The 27,583-nt window shown below is 32.5% G+C and overlaps 1 protein-coding gene across 1 annotated transcript; it reads right to left on the bottom strand.

Moving 5' to 3' along the window:
• Window positions 1-532: 532 nt before the first annotated feature.
• LOC113509349 (uncharacterized) lies at window positions 533-26,401 on the bottom strand. Its single transcript, XM_052902038.1, has 13 exons — window positions 26,216-26,401; window positions 24,224-24,357; window positions 22,267-22,410; window positions 17,561-17,653; window positions 17,298-17,403; window positions 15,838-15,951; window positions 15,064-15,225; window positions 14,697-14,792; window positions 13,747-13,872; window positions 12,801-12,876; window positions 11,672-11,847; window positions 10,789-10,931; window positions 533-9,940 (listed from the first exon to the last, which is right to left on the bottom strand). The coding sequence occupies exons 2-13, from the start codon at window positions 24,355-24,357 to the stop codon at window positions 9,925-9,927; spliced, it is 1,386 nt and encodes a 461-aa protein (XP_052757998.1). The 5' UTR covers window positions 26,216-26,401; the 3' UTR covers window positions 533-9,924.
• Window positions 26,402-27,583: the final 1,182 nt, after the last annotated feature.

Raw genomic sequence — 27,583 nt, 5'->3', positions numbered from 1 at the left:
TGGGTAATAAATTAAAAGGTAAAATAAAAATAACAAATGTAACCAGAGAGAATAGAGTGCTAAAGAGGGGAAACGGATTGTTAGCAATGGAGTTTGATAGCCCCATTGCTAGCAATATGTCCTATTAGGTCGAACTCCACGTGGTTCCCCCTGGAAACCGTCGTGAACAATTCTTGTTGAATTCGTCACGATGGGCTAACTGGCCTGCTTCATCCTCACCTATCATCCTTCACTGGTGCCCCGCCAGCGTATCCCAATAGCGCCGGCGGGGTTACCGTTCCATTATCACCCATTAAAAAAAAATAGTTCTAACGGACTCTTGAAAAATTTTGCATCATTTGATTTATCAATTTAATCTTAAATTATCAGTAAGGGATATTCATCCTTAACTATCTTTTTGTTTATGTCTCTATAGTCAACACATACTCTAATCAATCCATCTTTCTTCCTGACTAGAACAAGAGGACTAGCATATTGAGAATAACTTACCCAAATAATGTGTCTATAGTTCGTACATAAATAAAACAAAGAGTGACCACTACACATATGAATATATTTAATAGAGACATAGGTATATATAATAATGATATATTTCAATATTAAATTATTAAATCGGATGCAATTTATCGAAAACAAAAACCATAAGTACAATATTTTATTTTTTTAAATATGAACTCAAACAATAAATTTCTATTCATATATTATTAACTACTAGTAACGTTCAATATATAAGTAGGTATATATTTAAAAAGGAAATTAATACTAAGATATGAGAAAAAATCTATATAAGATACATGTCAAGTTATATCTACTAAACTACCTAAGAAGCCAATCCCACATCAATGGATTCCGTACATTTATTTAAAGATTAAACAAAATACATTTTTGTTGGTTACTATTATAGACTATATCTCGTAAAAGCACTTCAAGGCAAGGATATTGTACGTTAATGAAAATATTTTGTCAAACAACGCCACATTCATATAATTCATGCAAAAGCTACAATGCAATTACATTTTTATAAAATCGAATCGAATGATTGATAACATTATTTTAAGTTATATACTTTCTATATATTGTATACGGCAATTAAGTAAAATTCGTCTAACAACAAAGAGGTACGAATTAATTAATATCATAATAAAAAACATTTGAAAACAATGTACTTAGACAATTTCAGATCTTAAAACACAAATAAACTCTTTAAAAAATTTCATAAAATCAAGGTCCATTTACACTAACCTTTTTTTCATAGAGGTTTTAATGAGAAACAAAAAAAAAATTAAGAAACAGTATGCTATTATGTCTGTACATGATATTTATAACGAAATAATGGTAAAATAACTAGAATAAGATTTTTTTTTCTAAAAACGAAAATAGCAGCACACAGCTTAGCATACTGCTTCTTAAGGAGGACCTTATCTACTCGCACAACAGTTGTTTTATTTAATCACTCCTGTTTCCTATCACTCCTTCCACATTCCCTTCTTTTAATCACTATTAGATGGATAAGTACAACGATTTTGGTCTAATTCTAGGCAATTCGGTTCGGCGACGCTCGTTCGTTCCATATATACGTGTGTAGTTTTTTGTTACAAACTCGATAGAAATTTCATATTATTATTCGAGATAATATTAAATTTTCGAAAACAACACGCGTATAAAGAACTCTTAGTTTGATCATAGACAAAGGAATGGTACTGTGTAAAAGTAAAATAAAAAACTAAATTTGTAACAAAAATATTGTCTATGTATAAATTTTATCAAAAAAAAAAATCCAGAGAGGTAGAGAATGTACCATTCCTTTTATGATTTTAATTCGATATATAATTATTTATATTAAATGATAGGTACATTGTTGATAAATATTCGCCGAACCGAAATCGAGTTGGTTCACAGCCTTATTAAAGTCTTAGGTGGTAAAAATTGATCTTACAACTCTGTCCAATTTCATTATTTGGTAAATAATTCAATAAACCCTGATATAAAAGTTATCAAACAGTATAATAAAAATTTTATTTACTTAATAGATATTAAAGTAATAATAAAAAATAAACTAATCGTATTCAAGTATGGCGAAGATACGATAGTATTTTATGACAATATAAAATATCGCTTGCCATACAATCTTATAGACTGGTACACACACTGAAGATAATATTATAAATTACAATATGCCAAGATACTGAGCAATGGAAAAATATCCCAAGATCGGAAGTTTTATATTCATAATATTCAGATAAAAATATGTATGAAAATGTAACATTTGATTAAGAGTGAATAAAACAATTATAAACGCATATATAAGCCTTAAGATTTATTAAAATATTAAATATATTCATAAGACAATATATTATAGTACATATCTTCAGCGTGTGCACTTTACAACGTAACGTTTGTTTAGGACAGAGTATAAAAATAATGACAAACAAAATAAGAGGCGGGAATGATGTTCAGTAACTATTAACTACGCGCCGTTTTACAAGCTTGGTTAAAAATAAAACGTTTTCATATATTTTTGTTGTTATATAGTTTTAGTTCTTATGTTTATATTGTAATATATGTAGTAGTTGTTATTGATCTTAGCCTCTTCTATTCATTTTCAGTCTCAGGGAATGTATGTTGGTAAGTCTCTTCGTTGCCTTACAAAATATAGTTCTTTCACATCGAACTTTTATAAATGTCATAAAAAATATTTAAGGAAATCATTCAAGGATTATTTTTCAATATATATATATATATTTATTGTGAACGTCCTATAATCTATGTAGTACTTAGTACTATTTCTTTAAGCATAATAACATTTTGTGTTGCCATATGCACGTTTGGCCTTCACTAACTTTATCACTAATTAATATAATAGAAAATTTATATACGTCTAAGTTGAAAATACTTTGGGTCTACATTGAAATAGATATTAAGATCAATTTCACGTGTACGTTGCTTCAAAGGCATGTTTTATGTATGCACCGCCTACATTTAGATCACATTTTTTGTGCGTGACTATGTCATTTTGAGATTTTCAAAGTTATTCCATTAATATTTTAGTATGTTGACACTTACGCTATTTATTTTCACGAAAATAAATGTGTTATTAAATTTCCGTGGTAAATATTTAAAATAAATAAATTGTTAATAATGTAATTCATAACACTCTTATTGGAGATCGGCCAATTGACAATCTTATGGAACGCAACATCATTAAACATTTCTTGTATACATGGTAACATTAGGCATTGCTTCCGAAACGTTAAAGCCAATCACGAGTCCTTATGATATGTTGTGAATACTATGAATAAATACTAACGATTAACTAAAGCCGATTGCTTTCAGCAGTAAATAAATTTAAAGATCACATTTTATAGAGAATTTTAATCTTTTATTTTGATTTATTTCATGACATACAACATATACTGACATCACGTTTTACTTTCATTAACGAAATTTTATAATTTATTAAAAGATATTATGAACACAATGTTTAATAATACCTATATAGTGTTACTGAAAATTTACGAAAAAAGGGGAATCTTTCTTTTATTTTTATGTGAATTAATTTTTAACATAAATCGGGCACAAACTTACAGAATAACAGAAATTATTGATATCAATTGCAATACTGAAAAACGATGTTTGGTTATGTAATAAAAAAAAAAACACGTCAACAGTTGACCGACTGCTAATTTGTGCTTTTTTTATAATCGACGTTGTAAGTAAATGATATATAATGAACTAATTGTATATATACTCATGTCTGTCAACAATTTATAAAAATACATTTGTAATTCCATCTTAAAATTGTTCTATTTCCAAATTCGAGAAATTAGATTGTATTAATTGAAAAAAACAATGATGTCAGTCACTTTGCGAATATTGTACAGTAGTTCTCGATACAGTGGCACCCGCACTTTATTTTGTATCGAAGCCTCGATTAAACGACAAATAAAGAGTATTTATTACTTTGGTCAATATAGTTCAACAAAGACAAAATCACATTTGGTTCATGTATGTAATTTTCATTTAGCACTTTCATGTATTTGAGTAACGCTGAATCTTGGCAGATATATTAACTATATTATATATTTGCTAATTAGCTTATATATATATATATATATATATATATATATATATATATATATATATATATATATATATATATATATTATTAGCTAATATTAGCTAATTAGCTAATATATATAATATATTGGCTAATTACAGAATTTAAACTATCTCTAAACAAGAGCAAAAAAGAATTGGATCACAATCTTCTAGTATACATATTTGCATTTACACGAAACTAAGTTTTATATGAAAAGTAACAGTATATCTTGTTATAGTCGGCACGAATTTTAAGTATAATACTTTAAATTATTGTCAATTAAAATATAAACATATACTAAATAGGTTTATGATGCATATTTTAACCAATTATTGTTCAAGTAACAGTTTACTGACAGATCAAACCTGACTCCAGGCAAATACAAATTAAATGATTACTACAGATGTCGCTACTAGATCTGTCAAAATTTTATAGGATTGATACATGATTGATATAAGTTTCTTAGATTATATAATATCAATTGAACATTCTTTTTAGATATATCGATGTCGGTTCTGAAGAGCCATTTCTTTAAACGTATCTTCGAAATTAAAATTTCAAACTTATATAACAGCGAAGTCTTTATTTGAAGGGCCGATATAAACTATTTTTTTATTAGATTTAAGTAGAAATTATTATAATTTTAGTTCATGATGGTCCATAAAGGAATAATTTCACAAAATTATCAAATCAAAATATTAAATTAAGAAATAAATTTAGAATAGAAATGGCCCTATTGCAAGTATGGATCGCATTCCTTATGAATATTTTAAATATTTACATTAGAGATGGAAGATTTAAGTTTTTTTTTTTTTTAAATCTTCTTTAATTTGGCACAAATAATTGCATTATTTTATTATTAACAGGACTAGAACAATAGAAGGAAACTTTAATGCAATAGTGTTGCGAAAGTTGTCATTCTAAATAAGTGATTATCATTTTAAAAATATATTGTTACCAGCATGTAAAATGTTATTTTGTCTATTGTCCAATGTCAAATTCATATAAAATTGAGGGTGCCACAGGATCGACGACTATCATTATAGCTCATTCAACATGTAACATTGTTTTCAGTCTCTGTGTGTGAAATGCAATTGAGTACGATGGGGACGGACTTTTGTCATGTTTTAAATAAAACAATTACAATATGTTGAAACTAATAAATATTGTTCGCACATCACGATAATGTTCGTTCGTTATTTTATACATCTTCGTATATATAATACAACAGTGTCGCGTCACGCAACTCTTTACATGCAACGTCTGTGTCGCAACCATTAAAAAATACACATTCGTTTGTAATATTCAATTCGAATTTCAAACTTCGATTTTCTCGATTTAATAATGTCAGAAACCGATCGACGGTTGAAAATATAAAAATAATCGATTCGTAGCTATATGTTATTTACAAGTAAAGCGATCGTAAGGTACAGCGGACGCGGCCGATTTAATCGTATCGTTCTATCGGACCGCTTATTGCGTCGTCTCAAATATTTTACCTTCCCTCGTTGGTACGTCACATGTTTACACTATCCGCTACCGGTGTGGCACTTTATATAATATAAACTGTATTTGATACAGTATCGCGAGATAGTTCCCTTAAAGCTACAGTTGATATAAATGTTGTATGTGTAATACTTCCTTTTGTGCAATGTTCGCTTTGAGAGCCAGTGGATGCCTACCGCTTCTTGTTAAAATATTTACATATTCCTACAGGCTCCTTGACTAGATGTTTAGTTTTTTTTTTTTTTTTATATATAAATTGACCATCGCACACCAATTAAAATGAACATTTGAAATTCTTTAAGTCTTTAATGATACCTATGGAATCGTTTTAAAGCTTTGTGTTTGGTAGACATTTATTATTTTCGTAGTAGTTTGTCTGTCACTATTGCTTATGACTATTTGATGTTTATTTGTTTTAATATTATATTTTTACTAATTGTACTGGGTCTACTTTACACTATACCTTTTTAATTTTGTTACTGAGCTCTAATTGAATGTTTAATATTAAAAAATTTATGACGTATGACGTTTGGTAGTTTCTATTCAGGCGAAATGTTATATAATTGTACCTTCGTATAAGAGAGTAACAAACAATATTTCTGTCCATTCTTCTTGGTTAAAACTACTTTTTGAATTGGGCAGTAACATCATAAAAATACGTTATTTGAATAAAGAACTTTAGTGAAGCTCTTTGAAACTCTCACGTTGATAACAACGGGAGAATATTCACTTATTTCATAGAATAAAAAAAAAACTAGTACACAAAACGAAAACGTAAAAAAAATTGTCATTTAGAGAAATTACTAATATACATGAATACATAATATAGAATAAATTTAATTATAAAATTTATCATTGATAATTCTTATGTAAAAGTTTTACCATATATCAATAAAATGGAAGGAAACAAATAGAAAAAAAAATAGTGTCTTCACAGTGTCCTACTAAACACAAATATATGATAGAAAACAGATCATGCATTAAATTTTCGTTTAAAATATAATTTTTAATGCAAGATAATTATAAGAATTTGAATATAAAACTGGGGAATAAATAAGATTGTTCAAAAGAGCACAGGTAACGTGATCAACACTAATTACTTCAGTAACTCACTAGATTAATAGTTTATTAAATATTAACTAAGTAGATATAGTAAGTCGCAACACTATTGTCAAGTATTGCTTGTAAAGCACTAACTTTACACACAATTATATAGAGTTATAAATAAGTCTTGCTTTATAAAAATTGTTTAGGTATATATGCATTTTTAGAGATGGCAACACTAAAATTATACCAAGATTGAATCAGTCATAAGTGTAGTCATCAGTCATGGCGATTGGTGTGCGATGTTGGTTAGATATATTTTTTGATCATTTAAAAAGTTTTATACATTGCAATTATTACAACTACACAATAAATTCGCGATTTTGAGAGATGTTGCCAGTAAACATATCATTCGGCTTTTCTCAATGTTTTCTATACATTACCGCACTATGACTAAGTTATTTCCACCTGCTTTACTCGTTTTCAGAATGATTTTAAGGTGGGGACAAGAATTATATTTTTCATTTAATTAAATAGCTATAATACAAATTTTATTACAGGTTTTGGTGCAAACTTTATTTGAACAATACAGATTGTTCGAAAGCTCGGCAATAATCTAGCTTTAGCAGAAAAATCCTTTGTTTAATTAAAAAAAAAATTGGTAATGGTAAGTAGTAATTTCATATAAAATCAGGTACCGGTAATAAGTAGTTAATGGAATACTTTTTAAAAAGGTTTTTATTATTATTTTTATCTGTAACACGTATGTTATCAAAATTGCAGTAGTTTCTGAATTATAGATACTGGCAATGATTTTCGTTATCATTTGTGACAATTTTTTTCTCCAGTGAGAGGATATTCCGAAAATACAAAAAAAAAACTGGCCAATAGATAGTTGATTTTTTTTTTCTTGTAGAAACCTTTTTATAAGTACTACCTTGATGTTTAGTTTTCGAACAATCTGTACCAATATTACTTCATTTTATTATCACTTATAGGCATACAACAAATCTATGCTTTTTAAAAGAAATTACCAATGTTTCGTTAAATATTTACAAGCAATGTTACACATTGTTATACATTTTTTTTTAATAATTTCAGTGCACGTAAAGAATTTGATTATGTACATAATGGTTTTTATATTATACTATATAAAAAAGACTATTTAATTTCAAAACAACATTAATGGAGAAAACTTTGTTGTTTAGAATTAAACGTGCTGACTGAATATATTTCGTACGTATATTAAAAAATATATATATTTTTTTTTATTATCATAATTGTTCTATATTCGAAATGAAGACTATGTTTTAGGCCATTAAGTACCAAAGTTTGTTCAATAGCTGCAAGCCACGAATCTTTCGATTCTATCACTAAAAGAGTTCTCATGTAAAGCCAATAAATGAATCGATTCTTGAAGAAATATGTATTTATCGATCATTCCGGCTAACACACACCTACAACACAAACACACGGAAACATTTAATATATTTGAATTATGATCTAATAATTATATTTGTAATATTTTGATACCGAATTATGGAATGACATATATAAATATAATTATTTACTACATTAATTAATTATCATTGGATTAGCTTAGATTTATCAATTGAAACTAAAGAGAAATATTGATTCTAGATTAACAACTTTAAATTATTTGTTATACATATATTTGTGTGAATTGTTTCAAATAATATATACTCAGTTACAATTTAGTTACTAAAATCGCTATACCAAAATAGAATGGATAATTTTCTTTCGCTACCAATAAGAATTTTGAAGCATATCTGTAATATATGCAAAATATGCACTTTGCTACGTATTGAACATAGATATGATAAGAGATAGCCAACAAATATATTATAGAAGTCGCTCTGTCAAATTCCAGAGTGTAAATTCGTATGCTAGGGTTGTCAATGTTTAATTTTTTTTATTGACTGTACAGAATGTCATGGTTATTTAATTTAAAAACTTAGTCGTTAAAATTTAAAGCCGAATATTAAAAATACAGCAATGGTTGCTTTGTTATTGGACTATCATTTGATTAACAAACATCGGAATGTTCAGATCAACATAACAATTCAACGAAAAAGATATTTAGTTTAATTTAATTATAAAATATTTAAAATCACTTTAAATGTTTAACAAGCGAAAGTTTATTGAACTTTAAAATCACGAAATTCGATAACTATAATTATATTTATAGCACGTGCCACTTTATACTCGTTAAGTAGTCGACATATTTTACCCAATAGTAACCTACATGTTTGATGTTGTGCGTTTACGAAATTCGATATATCTAAAACGACAGCACGTGCTGCTTCACAAATTTAACAGTTCTCCTTCAAAATTCCTTTTAAACATTTTACGAGTTTTGCTTTCACATTAAACATCTTTATTCTCATGGCACAACCCTAATGTCATTGCTTAATCAAATTCCAATTTCAAATATCCAACTACATAAACACGCACAATTTTTTATTTTTTATTTTATTAAACATATTAATAAAATTTATAACAATGACATTATATAAAGTTTTATTTCTTTTTTGCCCTTTTCGATAAAGAGACATTTTATGACATTTTGTATTTCACTACCTTATCTTATGACAGTCCAAAATCATTAGAAATTCGATGTTACCCAACAATTAGAAATACACTCAATTATTTAGCTAATATTAAGGAATAAGTTCTCCGCATAAGACATACCGCAAACAACCATTTCGTTTGTATTGGTTGCGTAAAAAAAAATTCTTATTGATAACTCATGAAAATATAAATTTTATATAATATATTGTTGTTGATTGACCTCTTATTCATAAAAAATAAAACCTCTTAGAAACAAATGATTGAATAAGAATCATTTGTTTCGTCACATTCTTTCAAAGTGCGAAAGAGAAAGACAACACTTTCATAGCTAAGACAGGTCTATTAGTTGCTCAAATTTTTTCATGAATAAAGAGGGTAATATTATAATTAAATTTGTTTTAACCCTTTTATTTTATATAATGGTACAGATATTTTAGTAACACGTAAAACCGTATATAAAAATAATTAAAAAAAAAAAAACAAAGATTCAATTATTAAAATTACGCAATTCTTACAAGATACTGATTCTTGCGCGATTCCGACTCCTCCGTGATTTTTACTCTTAATACAGATATTATGTATTATGTAATAACGATATTCGATAACGTTATTTTTTTTGTTTTACAACATCATTAAAAATGATGATCTGTTGTCTTCGAGGTCTTGATTTATGCGTTCCTCAATCATTGGTTATACAACCTGCGTAATAATATGTATGTATATATATGAAATACAGAATTAAAATTAATAATTTTTATTGACACATTGTAAAGACAAGGCATACAAATCTACCGATAGATACGTTATCGCTACCGCACGTATGAGATAGATAGCCGTTCCTATCCGACATATGGCGTTTTGTTCTTTCTTATGTGTATATGATAATGAAAACATGTCTACCAATAGATTCATTTGATGATTATCTAAGAGAGCTGGCCATTATGCCTTTCTAAAGAGAAGCTCGTACAGTCTGCACGTTTTAGCATGGTGCATATACTACATAGACAGTAGATACTTTGGCAGTTTTTAAAAGAAAAAATCTAGAAAGTACGCGAATCGAACCCTCGACATTTGCATTCGAGTGAGTTAAACTGGTACACAAGCAAGGTTGTAGGGCGAACTGTATATGTTAAGCCTGATGAGCTAGGTGGAGAAGATAGTAAGAGTTTAATGTCTCCCACAATATCCAATCAAACCGACTTCCAAGCTGATTCTCTAGGAAGCCGTCGTAGTTAATTCCCGGTGCATTCGTCAGAATTGATCAACAGTCCTGACCTCATTCTCCCCTATCATCTCTAAGTGGTGCCCCGTTAGCGTGTATCTATAGCATTTAGAAACTAAAGCCTTTTTAATATCTAATTATTAGTAGAATTTTTTACTTAGTTTTAAATTAAAAAAATTAGCTAAAAAGGACCATAAAATCCAGTAGTTAAACGCTTTTATAAGGTAATATGAATTTAAAGTAACTACAAATTTAATTATTAGTAATCATTAGGTCATCCTCATAGCGTACGCCTAGCCTGATGGGCTTTAATGATGTAACTCACGTGTCAATCGTGCACTGAGGCCGTGTGATCTCAGCTATAACGAGCGCGGCGCGGGCAGCAGGCGAGGCGTGTGCTTTAAGTCCTCGCGGCAACTCGCTCCATGGAAAAGGGCGCCACTCGAATTGTGTGTACTCGTTCATTTTCTGGCAAACAATCATACATACACATTAATACATAAGCAAGGAATTATTTTACAATTTTTCATAAACATTGTAATTAAAACCTTAGTCGGGGGGTCCAGTGTAGGGTTTGTAGTGAATAGTGAGGCGGCGGCGAAGTGCGCAGGTGCGTCGGCGGCGAGCACGCGCAGCGCGGCGAGGGCAGCAGTGCGAGGAGTGCTCACCTGCACGTAGGAGGCGGCGAGGGCAGCAGTGCGAGGAGTGCTCACCTGCACGTAGGAGGCGGCGAGGGCAGCAGTGCGAGGAGTGCTCACCTGCACGTAGGAGGCGGCGAGGGCAGCAGTGCGAGGAGTGCTCACCTGCACGTAGGAGGCGGCGAGGGCAGCAGTGCGAGGAGTGCTCACCTGCACGTAGGAGGCGGCGAGGGCAGCAGTGCGAGGAGTGCTCACCTGCACGTAGGAGGCGGCGAGGGCAGCAGTGCGAGGAGTGCTCACCTGCACGTAGGAGGCGGCGAGGGCAGCAGTGCGAGGAGTGCTCACCTGCACGTAGGAGGCGGCGAGGGCAGCAGTGCGAGGAGTGCTCACCTGCACGTAGGAGGCGGCGAGGGCAGCAGTGCGAGGAGTGCTCACCTGCACGTAGGAGGCGGCGAGGGCAGCAGTGCGAGGAGTGCTCACCTGCACGTAGGAGGCGGCGAGGGCAGCAGTGCGAGGAGTGCTCACCTGCACGTAGGAGGCGGCGAGGGCAGCAGTGCGAGGAGTGCTCACCTGCACGTAGGAGGCGGCGAGGTGCGCGGGCGCGTCGGCGGCGAGCACGCGCAGCGCGGCGCCGGCGGCGGCCCCGAACTGCGCGGCGCGCGCGTACACCGACGACACCTCCAGCGCGCGCAGCGACCGCCGCAGCCGAGCGAACCCGATCACGTCGTACTGCCACACCCAGTACCCTGCGCCACACCGGAGAAAGGGATTACTACTAATGCAGAATACCAGTCCTGTTGCTAGCAATACACCCTGTCGAGTCGACCTCCACGTGAGCTCCCCCTGGAGGCCATCGTGTTAAGTTCCAAATGTATTTGTCACGATGGGTGAACTGGCCTGCCTTTTCATTCTCACCAATCATCCCTCTTCCAGGGCATACCGTTTGCGCAAGCAAGATTACCATTCCATTACAATGTATAAAATAGTACCCTAAATACCGCATACGACGTCTCGCGTTACCCTCCGTACCACATTCATGATACGGAATAATAATAATTAAATTGTTTTCGACAAAAAACCTTCGATTATAGCAATATCAGTTAATTTAATTGAAAAACTAAACTACTAGACCGATTTTAATAAACATATCTAGTGGACCAAACAGTAAGGATATCCTTTCATATAAAAAAAAAAAATATTCCAAATAGATTTACGACTGGCGGAGTTATGAGGTAACAAAGATAAAAAAGGATTTACACGTTTTTATATTTGTTACCTTATTTTATGTTTGGACAATCAAATTGAAAACCTCCTTCTTTTTGAAGTCGAATGATGATCAAGTATATATACAGTATATTGTTATAAATTATAATTCCTAGTTTACTATCACTATATAACTAACACTATAACGCTATATTTCAAACTATCGTGTTTCGTCACATTAAATAGACTGTCCTGACTTCATCTTCACCTATCATATCTCCTGGTATTCTGTAAGTGTATACCGATAGCGCAGACAAGGTTACCATTCTATTTTTACTTAAACTAAACGAATAAAAAAATGTATTTTTATAATAATCGGAATCTGAGTATTTCATAGAATGTTAATGACGAGACACAAGGAACACTAAACATATTAATTAAAAAGTTTAAGAGAAACAGAAACTGTAAAAAAAAAAAAAATATTAATTTAACATACCGTGTATGACTAGTCTTTGTAGCTGCACACATTGCCAACACAGCAATATAAATGGATTCACATTACACATATCATACTGAAAACAGAAAGAAATTAATAAATTAATTATTATGAAAAAATATACTACAAAATAAAATCATTAGCACAATTTGAGTATTTCAATATCAAAGTAACATGTGAATAAATAATAACACAGCGAATAACTAGTAAGTACACTATGGAATAAGTTATATAAGTGGTGAGGTTTGATGAGTAATGGAAAATATATGGAGAGTAATCAGTGTTTGATTAAAAGCATATATTGATACCGTGTGGTGAATAGTGTATTATGAGTAACATGTATTTAGTAGGTGCTAATTTATGTGCTACGTAGTAAATGGTATATTGTAAGTAGTGTATAGTAAACTAAGTAATAACTGACGTGAGGTGATTAAGGTACAGTAAACTGTATACGGTAAATAGTGAATGGTGTGAAGTGAGTAAAGGGAGAATTTTGAATAGTATGTGGTGAGTAATGTATAGTGTGCGGAAAGTAAAAAATTGTGAGTGGTGAGTAATGAATAGTGTGCGGAAAGTAAAAAATTGTGAGTGGTGGGTAATGAATAGTGTGCGGAAAGTAAAAAATTGTGAGTGGTGAGTAATGAATAGTGTGCGGAAAGTAAAAAATTGTGAGTGGTGAGTAATGAATAGTGTGCGGAAAGTAAAAAATTGTGAATGGTGAGTAATGAATAGTGTGCGGTGAGTAATGAATAGTGTGTAGTGAGTAACGAATAGTGTGCGGTGAGTAACGAATAGTGTGTGGTGAGTAATGAATAGTATGCGGTGAGTAACGAATAGTGTGTGGTGAGTTATAATAACGACTGGCGCGTAGTATGTAGCGAGTAGCGAGCGGTGTGTGGTGTAGTGCGCGGTGTAGTGCGCGGTGTAGTGCGCGGCGAGCACGTACGTTGCGCGGCGTGCGGACGTGGCGGCGCGCGAGGTCGGCGCAGTGCGAGGGGCAGTCGGCCCACACCACCTCGCGCACCGACTCCTTGTACAGCCGCACCACGTGCTCCAGCAGCGGCGCGTACACCTGCCCGCCACAACACCGCCGATAAACTAAACCATCACATTACTCGCCAAACGGATGATTAGTAATGGGCTGTGAAAGCTCTATTGCTAGCAATATACTTTATCAGGTCAACTTCCACGCGATTCCTCTTGGAAACCATCATGGTTATATATTGTTGAATTTGTCACGACAAGTCTGCTTTTATCATCACCTATCATCTCTCACTAATGCTGTGCCAGCGGATACAAATAGCACAAGCGGGGTTGCCATTCCATTTTCACCTATTATATATTTCTTACTCACTCGTGCTACTGTATTGTATTGTATAATTATTGGTTTAAAAATGAAATATACCTGTTGGCGACAGACCTCTTTTTATATAAGTTTACCTTTTTAGATTTATATTTTTATATTTTGAATATGTCTTTTTGATACCTATTTTGTTTTTTTGTCTTGATTGACATATTGTTGTATTGTGCTTGTCTAAAAGGAATTATACTGGTAAGCCTCTATATTATTATTTTATTAATGTCGCTGCCCTCCTCTCATACCAGTAACATTACAGGGCGTAAATCTCAAGAATGGCAACACCTTAGAAGTACAATGGGCATCATGTGATTTTTGTGGTGCTGATGACATCTATAGATGATATTTATCATTTTTTATCAAATGCGTTAACAGCTTGATTGATAATTTAAATACCATAACATTAAAAAGATATGAACTTAGAACTATATGTTATAGACGATTCATCAATTCTTTTGGTCATTGTCTATGGTCATTTATACTTTGAATATTAAAAAAAAATAAGACCAATGATAAAATTAACAATAAAGTATACTTACAGTTTTGCAAAACATAACTTTCAACGACGTTAACTCTATTCCATCGACTAGAACATTCTCTATCACTTCTTCAAACCTTTTATATGGCAGGGCGATCTGAAACAAAATATGTTGTTAAGTAACTTATTTATTTATTGTTTCATACGAACACAAACAGCATGGTTTTCTCAGTAGTTGCCACGTTTGGCAGGCGCCAATCTGTTCATATATAATACTTTCCTAGGTAAGTATATTGGGAAACTTTCAGGCTTGCTTAAATAATTATTTAAATTAATAATTCGATTAAACAAATAAATAAATAAATATCCAGATCTGTTTACAAAGTTTGATTTGAGCATGAACAATATGAGTGGGGAGTGCGACTAACAATGTTGACGCCGATAGATAGATGGCGGTGAGTCTGCGGCGGCGGGCACAGAGGGCGCAACGGGCGGCGGCCCGTGACGTTGAGCGTGAGGTGCGCCAGCGCCGGCAACGCCGCCACCCACTGCAGCGAATCGCCCAGCTCCTCGCAATCCACTATAATGTGCTGCCGAATACATATACAACATTCAAAATCCTAAATACGAATATAAACACCTACCAGACTCCCTATTCCGGTGGTCTTTACAATAAATGTATCTCACTTTGTTCTATTACTATTGTAACTATCAGAAATAAAAAGATTTTTTTCAAATTAGTTTACAACTGAAAAAGTTATGAGGTAATAAAAAAAAAATAACCGAATTGAGAACTTCCTTCTTTTTAAAGCAGATTGAAAATAATCACAATAGTTTTAAAGTACGTCTATCTATGGTTTGAAGAATGTAACATGACTGTGAAATTACACAGTACGAATAAATAACCTCTTCTTGAATAATTCTCAATGCATAAGAGACGTCATATCGTATCAGCCGTGAACTATCTATTGCTGAACATAGGCCTCCCCCATAGAGGAATTTTGCCAACAGTTGCCACGCAGTCCATCTCTCGTCCATTAGGTTAGGGGACTAGGATAGTCGCCTCTAACGACAGCGACGGTAAAGGAAGGGGTACGTACTACATACTAACTTTACAACAATGCTATATTCACAGTTAATATAGAAAAACATAAAAAAAAATCTAAAAGTTTTACGCAAGAAAGATAGTGTATTCAACTCACTTTTAATGTAGAAAATGCCATAATATTGGCGTTGCAGCTAGAGAAGATAGCGTCGGCGGAAGATGACTCATTGTTGGATAGTAACGGCCTAGAATAGTATTCCACGAGTCTATGCTGGAAATGTTATAAAAATAATAATTTATTAACACAAATAAAATGTAGAAAAAATAGAAATGGTGCTGGCGTCCTTATTAATTGTGTTTTCTGTCAGATCGACCTCCACGCGATCCTAAAGCGTAGCGGTTTTTTGTATTAATTGCCGCATGCATTCTTATGTAAAATGTGAATACTATAACTATCAGATGGCAATTGTGAGTAGCTTTGACGTGGTCTAGTGTTTTGAGTAGTCATGCTCACTAAAATGTCCAGACTTGTGGCGGCGTGGTGGGCCGGGTCATTGGGCTCCCTAAAATATGGTCGAGCGCAGTGATGGCTGGCTCATCCGTCATACTCGTGAACGGGTGCTGCTTGTAGGGACTGGTCTGCTCTAATCACTATGACTGATTTCCTCTTATTAATTGTTTAACCAGTTGGTTATGTATTCAATTTTTTTTTTCTCTTTTTGAGTATTTAATTGAATTAGTGCTAATTGGTGGTTTGTATTCACACAATTAAACTTAAAAATGTAAAATAATAATAAAATTATTTAAAAGAGTTTCACGCAAGTTTCTTGCTCGTTCTTCTTGTGATGAGACAGCTTTCCGAACGAGCGGTAAATTAAAAAAATGTAATGACTTTTCAAAAGTGCTTCAATGTAAGTTTATTTGAATAAATGATTTCTATTCTATTCTATTCTATTCCTAACTGGTAACCATTTAAATTCATTACGATGGATCAAATAACTTAATGTCATTTTCGTCTATCATTTCTCGTTGGTACCCCACCAATAAGATCATTGTTTTATTTTCATAATAAAAAAAATGTAGAAAAAACACGTCACAAAGAACAAATGTCTATGGAACGCTATATATATATTTAGAGTAATAAAAGAACCATGAAAATTTTCAAACATAAAAATTTTAATCATATATTAATTGACCTATAAAAAAGAAGCTATGTACTTCTCCATTAAAACATTACGTGTATTCCATATTTTATGACAATTGGTTGAGCTGACGCTGCCGTGAGGTATAACAACCAACAAACAAACTTATTTTTACATTTATAATGTTTTTTTTTTAATGGACGACAATGGAATGGCAACCCCACCCGCGCTATCGGTATACACCGGCGGGGCACCAGTGAAGGATGATAGGTGAGGATGAAGTTGGTCAGTTAGCCCATCGTGACGTGACGAATTCAACAAGAATAGTTCACGATGGTTTCCAAGGGGAACCACGTGGAGGTCGACCTAATACTAATATTACTAGTATTGCTAGCAATGGGGCTGTCAAACTCCATTGCTAACAATCCCTTCCCCCTCCCCCATTTATAATGTTAGTAATGGTTATATTACTTACCGTGTATCTTTCATCGTCATTTTTGACTGCACCCATGCCACAGCCCATGAATCCCAACCTCTGTATCGTCTGAAGGTGCTTGAAGATCAGGCTCTCTGTTATTATCCTAAAACAATTTCCAAGTCGATTACTTATCGTAAATAAAAAAAATTACGTGCATATTTTTTTAAAAACAATTTTAATCTTTGATTGTGTACTTAAGTTTTTTATATATCAACGGCATTGTCGTCGAAATTATAAAAGATGCATAAATGATGTCTCACCGTTTTAACTTAACGAGGGAAATTCTGTGATTTTGTTGTATATAACTTGGGCCTATGAATATTATCTCTTGTAGTTTCACAGCGTCAAAGAATCTGAAACAAAAAAAAAATTACAATTTATTTATAGAATAAAATCAAAATTATTTGCTTCAAAATTTACAACTACTTACTATTAAATTACCATAAAAATAAATTCTGAACTAATCAGTAAGCTGTCGCTTCAAACTTTTTACCATTAAATTGCCATGAAAATAAATTCTGAACGAATCAGGTCAAGGCCTCGCGGTTCCCCCTGGTAACTATCATGGTTAATTCCTGATGAATTTATCATGATGGGCTAACTGGCCTGTTTTCTTTCTCATCTATCACCCTTCACCGGTGCTCCGCCAGCGTATCCCGTTAGCGCAGGCAGGGTTACCATACCATTTTCACCCATCAAAAAAAAAATTTAATGCTTCAAATTCAAACTATTCATTATAATATACTAATTTTAATAACGCTGGGCTGTTTCATAAACTAAAAGCCACACACAGTGAGTTATGGAGAGAGTTAAGCTCTGTATCTTTTTGAGAGATAAGATCCGAAATAAAGAGCTCTAACGGAGAACCAAAGTGGTCGACATAGCCTTCGAAGTCCACAACCTAATGTGGTCCATTCTCATCAATCGAGTAAGGGACGGCAGATGTGGGAGAAAAATGGTGATCGAGTAAGGAAAACGACCCATGGGCCGACCTCCCTTTAGATGGACTGACGACTTCCGCAAGACAGCGGGAAGAAAATGGACGCAAAAAGTTACTTAATAGCGTCTTAACGCCTTAACCAATTGCTATGAAATTTGATATACATGCAAAATAAAAATGTATAATAAATTACCCAATACAGTAACACAATTGCCGAGAAATGAATTTAAAAATAAAATAAAGACATATTTTGAACAACATCCTTTTTACAACGTGACCGAATACCTAAATGCCAATATTAAATTATGACATATTATTATTTATTTATATTTAATTATTAGAAATGTGACAATTCCAATTTTATAACTTGAAGTCATCATTATTGGCATATAGTTCCCATCATATTGACATGTAGTAACTAATTTAAAATGTTATTTTTATTTTATAATTTATTGTATATGTATGCGTATATTTGTGTATTGGTACATATGTATATATTTATTATTGAATGTATATATCTGTTGCATATGTGTAAAAATATTATTGTGACTTCAACGATTGCCTACCTATTTGATTTGTTTAACTTTTCTGCTTTTCCTTCAACAATTGTCGACTACATAACCTACGAAATTAATTTAGAAAAACCTGTTATTGGCCTTTAACTTTGTTAGAAAATATTTGTTAATTTTATTTGTAAACCATTGTTGGTTTTTTAAAATAAATAAATAATAAATATTATTATCTCAATAAAATGTTATTATCTCATTGTTATTATTTATTGTATTAATTTCAAAATTATAATGTAAATATTGACTTGCCATTGTGTGACGAAAATTGTTACATTGGTTAATAAAAAAAAATTAATAATAATATACATGTATTATATGGGATGGAGAAGATTATAGGCTACTTTTTTATCCTATACCGGTCACACAGACGAAGTCGCGAGTAAAAGCTAGTTACATAATAAAATAATAAACGTTTCAGTTATCGTGACTAATCGCGTGATATATTGCATAAAGAACCCGTTGACGTTTTAGTTTTATCAATTGTAAGTGAAACCATTCATTTCTGTGAATTGGTATTTACAATTTCTAAAATTATGATAAGAATTACAATGAACAAGCGTGCCCAATCTACAATATCCAATTACATAACTACCACATATTTTATCAACATTTAATGTATTTATGTATATAATTGTAAAAAAAAGTAAGAGCTGGTTCACTTTTTTTATAGTGGAGACTTTGTACAAAAGTCGATTGCTTGGGTACCTCTGTCCTATTCGTGTTTTAACCGTGAAGCAGTTGTGTTTGCATGGCTGTGTTTCGGTTTGAAGGGTGGGATATGGCGTGAATTTACAGTGTAGGTACAGAGGAATAACACTTGAGTCCTCAGGAATGGCAACACATGGGGGGTATCATGGGCGAAACAGTCTTCTGTTATGTCCATGGTACTGCTCATGTCTATAGGCGACGGTTACCACTTTCCATCAGGTAGGCCGTCAGCTTGTTTGGCATTCTAAGTTGTATAAAAAAAAAGACGAAAATATAAGCCCGATTTCGAATTTGAATTAGATTTTGAAATTATAATATAATCTACTGTTATTATTGCATCATACATTGCATCATTCACCATAAACGATTAAAAAACAAACTGTATTGAACAAACATTTTGTTACTAACCTTGACGTGTACATACGGAAGCGAATTTGCCATGGCAATACAGTAGTTCAATATGTCGATTTGTTAATAAGGGTTAGACATATGTAGATTTATGTATTTTATACTAGCGATAGATGTTTGATGGCCTGCCTTTGCATGAGTAGATAGAATATTCAAAAATAATATATGCCCCATGTTACCCGCTGATAATATGCAGAAGGAAAGAAGGATTCTTTCATAGGAAGCTATACCTATAAGTGAAAGGATTTTTAAAATCGGTTGAGTAATTTTTAAGTTTATCCATTAACAAACAATCAATCAAATTTAAGAAAGATTGATATCAGTGGCGTAGCTACCGGAGGGCTAGACGGACCAGTGCCCAAGCCCCCAAACTCAGGGGACCCCTCCGAATCTGACTTAAAAACTATAAATTGAACTAGTGAAAATTTCTCCCACATATAATACACATCGGAATATAAATAAACCAAATTCCAAGAATGCGACTTTTATAATGGCAAGTTATTTGAAAAAATACGGGGAAATTCCCAACAAATTTCGAACATATTTGTTTGAAACTTGCGGGGAACTCCCCTGTATTCTTAAACTGGTTTATTTTTTTGCCCAGAGTCTTTAATTATGTAGCTACGTGTGTTTGCATGGCTGTATTTCGGCTTGAAGGGTGGGCGTGAATTTACTGAGTACAGAGGAATAATACCTGAGTCCTCAGGAATGGCAACGCATGGAGGGTATCATGGGCTAAACAGTATACTCTGTTATGTCCATGGTACTGCTCATATCTATAGGCGACGGTTACGACTTTCCATCAGGTGGGCCGTCAGCTTGTTTGCCATTCTAAGTTGTATAAAAAAAATCTATATAAATTCTTTAGTCATCATCAAGTATGTTGTAAGGAATACTGCCTTAACAATCAAATTAATTATTTTCATATTTTTTATTTTTTGCTTTACACCTAGGAAAAATTGCAAATAAATCATTAATCCTGTTTAAATTTAATTAAATCTGTTTTCGATGAACATTACAGATGCAATAGGCCATCAGAACTTGTTATGCATAGCCAAATATACGTTATTTTACTTCACACGCAGTGTTACGAGCTCCACTTGTACAACTATACCACAATTGACTACTATAAAGGCTTGACAATAGTGTCAATATCACTGGCTTCTCAATGGCAAAACCATCTAGCTAGCTTATTGTAATATTAACTGAATCCCGCGACTTGGCTCGAGGTCGTATTGTGATGTTGAATAGCCTATAACCCTTCCTCAAGAAAAAGCTAACAAATACAAAAAAAAATTTCAAAGGCTACTCGTAATCTCAGAGATTAGCGTGTTTACACAAATTAACAAAATTTTTCACTTTATTTATTTAAATTTCCCTCACTAATATTTATTTATTTATTTAAATTTCATGACCCAAAAAAAAATATGGCACAAAAAGCGGATTTAATAATAATAGCATTGTTCACCAATCGACCTTATAATAATATTGTTATTAATAATGTGTGTGAAGTAAAAGTTATTTTATTTATTTATTACCTCTTAGCGCCTTAACGGTTTACCTATAACACGTATTCTATGAGAGGAAGAAGGGCATGGAGCAACTTTACGAAACCTTCAGTAAATTAAGAAAAAAAAAGACGGTTTTGAAAGTGCTTGTAAACAAGACTATTTCAAAAAGGATAAATTAAATTTTAATTTGAGCACGACTACTTTTTATTCCAACAATGAACATATTCGGTCACCCGGACAAAGTCGCGGGTAAAACCTAGTATTTTTAATATATGGTTCCTTTCATACATGTGCTTATATTACTTGCATACACCCACTCTAACTTGCCTACCTCGCTACGGAATCAAAATTTTTGTTTGTATAAGTAAAATCCGTTATTGGCTGTATTCATAAGAGACTTAGCATGTAAGTTATTTTTTAAGAGCTGTGGATTTTTGTATAAAATAAAATAAAAAAAATTACTATAGATTTTTTCTACGCAACATAAAATGGCATACAAGCTGATGGCCCACCTGATAGAAAGTGGTAACCATCGCCTATAGACATAAGCAGTACCATGGACATAACAGAGTATACTGTTACGCACATGATACCCTCCATGCGTTGCCGTTCCTGAGGACTAAGGTGTTATTTCTCTATACCTTGTAAATTCATTGGTATATCCCATCATTCAAACCGAAACACAGCCATGTAAACACGACTGCTCAGCGGCAGAAACACGTATGAGACAGAGATGCCCAAGCAAACGACTTTTGTAAAGTCTCCCTGTGGTAAAAAAACAATTACAAAAATTATGATTACAAAAAAAGCCTTAAAGTTACAAGACTCACTGTGGCAATATGAACGTGATGAATTTGTTTAGCTGCCCCTCATTGCAGTCTATATAGATGTGCAACCTCTTTACGTATTTTCTGAACATACGGGTCAGGAACACATTCTTGTCTAGTTGTTTCGCTCTTAGCTTCAATGTCTCTCTGAAAATATATAGAAATTATAAAGATGTTGTGTTGTTTTAACGTTGACGATGTAGTTCACCTAGACATTTTGCAAACGAATCTATTTATAGAATCGTTTAGGTCAGTGCTCACATATGAAAGAACATGATAGCGCACGTCGCCGTCTCATTCTATCTCAGGGACTTGCTAGCTATATCTATTCTATCAATAGATTCGTTTGCACCTTGTCTAGGAGGGCAGATTTGATACACACAAGCAAAAATTATTTTCCACATAAACATACAATTACTAGTTTATTATTACTGTTTAACTTAACCCTTAAAGATCATCATCATCATTGGCCTCCCTCTATTGGGGGAGTTTTTCCAGTAGTAGTAGTTTTTCTAGTAGTTCCACGCTTGGCAGGCGGGTTCACAAATGCAGTTAGGCTTTGTTGGATATGTTTTAAGAGGTATGCTGTTCCCTTCCCTCAACCATTAACTTATCTTAGTCACCTTTTACGACACCCACGGGAAAAGAAGGGATGATTATATACTACAATCAGAAACAAAAAAATTTGAAGATTTCAAAGCTACGAGAGTCATACTTCTGGCAACAACGACCTTTAATCAAAGATGTAAGTTATTCCCATCTCCATGAGCAGAAAGAAAAAGAAAAAGAAATCAATGCTCATGATTTTTTTAAGGGGCCGTATATATTATGGATATATCCATATTTGACTTTTTATTATATTATATATTCGATTTTTTCGACTGGCGTAAAAAAGTACTACACTTTGTTTCGGAACCTATGTCTAGCCGCTAAGAGTTAATATCGTACTACTTTTTATGGCTACATACAAATTTGCTTTGATACTGGCACATTCCACAAAATGTTTTTCTTTTTCTCCTAAAAAGTTATGTATGTACGCCACAATGAATTGAAGTCTACGATATTTCATTTTTAAATACGTTAACACTTGATCTCATGCGTGAGGTATGTGGTTGGATTTTAGACAATGAATCAGACGTGGTGTCTTACGATTTAAATGTTTTTTATACGTCCATCTCACTGTCTAAAAATATACAAATAAGTAGTTAATACGGTTAGTAAGATCTTTTAGAAATAGCTCCATTCGAATTTGTTAATACATAAGTCACATAATTAAGTTGATAAGCCAAAAGTTATTAAATTTCAAAAAGAGAAATAAGAGTCAATGTATATGGGTAATACAGGACCAGTAGTCTTAGAAGTCTGGTTGAACAGCTTGCCCGGTGAAGGTTTGAGAAAGGCCATAGGAACTATCGTGTCATAAGATCAAATCCAATTCGATGTTACGATGAATAGCACGGATCCCTAATAATGTTCTTTTTTTTGTTACCAGAGGGCACCGGGAACCGTTGAAAATTTGCCTAGTCGCCCTCTCGGTCTCAGTGACTGGTGACCCTGTCTTATATTTACGTCATGAGGAAAAGTTGTAATGAATCTAAGGCCAGCCGTAATCAGGACCATTCCTTTTAGCAGTCTATGGAGAAGCTTATCTTCAGAATTGAAGCCTGCCTTTTGCACTATATATTTTGTATGGAAATAAGTTTATGTTGTTGTAATATCTGTAGTAACTGTTAACTGTCCACTGCTGAATATAACCTCCCCCATAAGGGAGATTTTGCCAGTAGTTACCATATTTGGCAAGCGAGATGGCAACAGAAGTTTGGCTTTTAGTAATGTATTAAAAGAGATGCTGCTGCCCATCCTTTTATCATGAGCACCCTTAGTCGCCTCTCACAACACCCATGGGAAAGGAATGGGTGGCCTATTCTATGCCAGGACCTAAATGGCAATAATCACTTACTTGTGTCCCTCATATAATAAAACAGCTGCGCGCCAATGGTGGCATGTAGACATGGCCGCGAGGGCATCCTCCAAACTGAGGTGGTCTAGTATGCATCTCAGAGGAAGAAGCGGCAAGCTGCCCCATTGCGACATCTATGAAATACAACCACAGTCTAAAAAACAGTATACTCTGTTATGTCCATGGTAGTGCTTATAAATTATTGTATGTCTGTAGGCAACAGTTACCACTTTCCATCAGGTAGACTGTCAGCTTATTTGAGTGTGTGCTGTTCATGTCTACAGACCACAGTTACCAATTTTCATCAAGTGGGCCATTAGTTTGTTTACCATTCTAAGCATTATAATAATAAAAAAAAAAAAACTCTTCCCTCTCAGTGGTCCAACTATCCAATGTACATGACATGACAGAGCAATGTTACTATGCTGTAGACTTCCTTACACTTACTGTTATATGACTCTAATCTCTCATCTATATATCTTAGTAAGAATGTGTGAAAAATACAATGTACTGTCCATGTCTATAAGTGACGGTTCCTACTTTCCATCAAGTAGGCAGTCTTATTTACTGTTATACTATAAGCGGTAAAAAGAATTATTAAGAACAGATCAGAATTAGCAAAGTTATTACATATACAAACATATGTCACACCTGTCTCCAATTTGGATAGACAGAAACGTTTTTGTCTATTACATATCTAAGCACAATAAATAATAAGTTAAATGAGAAGTCCTTTTTGAAGTCTCATATTATAATTTAGGATTTTATTCTAACAAAATAGAGTAAGAAAATATAGGTTCTTACACAACAGAAGTGAATCATACATAGCAATGACTACAGGATATAGAATCCTGTTGTTACAACATTGTAATTGTCATTACAATAATTGTAATATTGGCCTAATAATGAACATATATTTAATATACCCAATATTATAACATTGAAATGAAGAACATGGTTAAAATTAATATAAATATCTGACAGGTATGGGCAATACTGAAACAAGTGATAACATTTTTATATTAATTGAAGCCTAAAGGAACCCGATATATAGATATTAGAGTGGTGTACATATTACCCATGCTACTACACAATTAGGTTTTTGCTACTTAGAATTTCAAACAAAAAATGACCCACCTGATGAATAGTAATAGTTTTCTACAAGCATGTACAACACTGGACACTATTGAGTACACTGCATAATAATATAGTGCCAGCAAAAGAAAACTAGGTTTTCTTGCAAAGGTCATTAAAAATTATGTAGAATTGATGAAGTAATATAAGTAAAAAAAAAAAAAATACATGAATATGACCACACCTATAAATAATATTAAATCAATACATAATCTATTTTTAATTCATTTATTTAATATATTTTTAAATACTTATAAAATCACTTTCAATTACAATTTCATACTTACACACTTTGATAGCATTTTTTTTTATATTAAAATAATTTAATTAAAATTACATAATCTAAATAAAAAATATTACAAATTTAAATAGTCTTTTAAAAATTTTTATTTTTACACGACCTTCAAAAATATCACATACTTAAAATGACGAAATATTTTATTTCACCAGTAACTAAATTAATATAGTTTTACGAAAATAAATTTTTACTACCTTCTATTATATTTTAAATAACTAATTATGTATCAATTGTTGAAATAATTAATATTAGGCATGGTGCTCAAATTTTTCACTACGATCGACGTAACAAATACACTGTAAACAGCTGTTCGATTATAGGTGTGACGAAAAAACAGCTGTTACTATTTTTTTTATCGAGAAAGTGGGTTACAATAGAAAAACTGGCTATAAACCTTATAAAATCTAACTTAAAATTCCACTGCCAGCTACATAATCACGTACCGGAAGTTTTCTGAGGAGATTTAACTCAATATGAAAAGTAAATTATAGATTTTAATGTAAAAAAGTGTTATTGCGACGAAACAGTACAAAGAAAGGTCAAACGATATTTCTATTCACCTTGTAATCTGTTGATGTGTTCGAACGTCAAGGCTTTTCCACCTTGCAAGGAAGCCAAAAGACTCTTTGCAACACTTACTAATTAATGAGAGAAAGTGGATACGATTTTTAATTTAAACGTTCATTGTCACTGGTAAAATATTATCGCGCAAAATAACGAAACTTGACTTGATTGAAGTATGGACGTTCGGAAATCATCAGAGATAGTAATTACTTATACTCTTGTTATGTATTAATAATATATGATAACAAACAGATTAAGAAAATAAATTTAAAAAAATTAATTAAGCTAAAAATTGTATTTAACTTCTTCTACTAATTTGCATAGAAATCGATAAGTACTCGTGGAGTATAACACAAATTTATCTATTATAAAAGATTTTTCAAATTCTCGTCTAGAAATGTATTCAAACGACTTTTATAATGTTGCTAGTAACGATACGTGAATTCGATTTATTTTGTTATTCTATTAATTAGTAATGATTAATTTTACAATTTGTCTACTAAATTAGTAATATACTAATTTTTGTGTTCGATTGACTTCACTATTATTAGTAATTCGATCTAAATGAATATGAATGAAAATAAAACATTTGTTTTAAATAGTTATAACTACTTAACAGATAAAACTAGGGTGTGTATTTAACATTTACATACATTACATTATATATATTACATAAATGGAATCACAAAAATACATTAACATTAAATATTCAATAAAGGATTTAAAATAATAATCTGTCATCGATAGCATATTTAATGCTTCGCCCTTTACTTTAGCCACACTTTAAGAATAGATAGTGAATAGACGATCAAAAACGACATTTTCTCCATCCTTTTCCAGCACCACATTCCAGACTCTAAGTTTATTTATTTCCTTCAGAGTTAGTATCTACGTTTTACATCCATACAATATATGGATATATCTGCTCCAGATATAAGCCTCGATAAACCGTTTTCTAATATCTTTTGTTATTTTAGCCTGTAAGAGGCGTTTTTTGTTATTAAAGGCTTGTTTAACCATAGTCATTTTCAAAACTATATACCAAATGTGATAAATCGGTAACATTATTAACTATTCACAGAAAATTTGTTTTATCATTCGAGTGATCGTTTTAATTCAGCTATATTTGTATCGATTCATACATGAATGCCTGCTAATGAATGATTTTAACGATAAGTAGAAGCATCAAAATAAATGATTTAAATTAGTACTCGATTGATATTTGAATACATTCGAATAATATAAGTAACTTAATAATTATTAGTTATATTAATAAATTCGTGCATCGCTAGTTGCTACTAACTTTTAAAATAAAAAATATTGGATTTCAGTAAGTAGATATAACTTTACAGTTTCGGTTCTAA

Source organism: Galleria mellonella, unplaced genomic scaffold (genome assembly GCF_026898425.1).
Source record: "Galleria mellonella isolate WM207_F2 unplaced genomic scaffold, CSIRO_AGI_GalMel_v1 utg87, whole genome shotgun sequence".
Classification (NCBI taxonomy): domain Eukaryota; kingdom Metazoa; phylum Arthropoda; class Insecta; order Lepidoptera; family Pyralidae; genus Galleria; species Galleria mellonella.
Note: the sequence above shows the minus strand (reverse complement) of the source record. Positions and strands in the feature narration are given on the sequence as shown.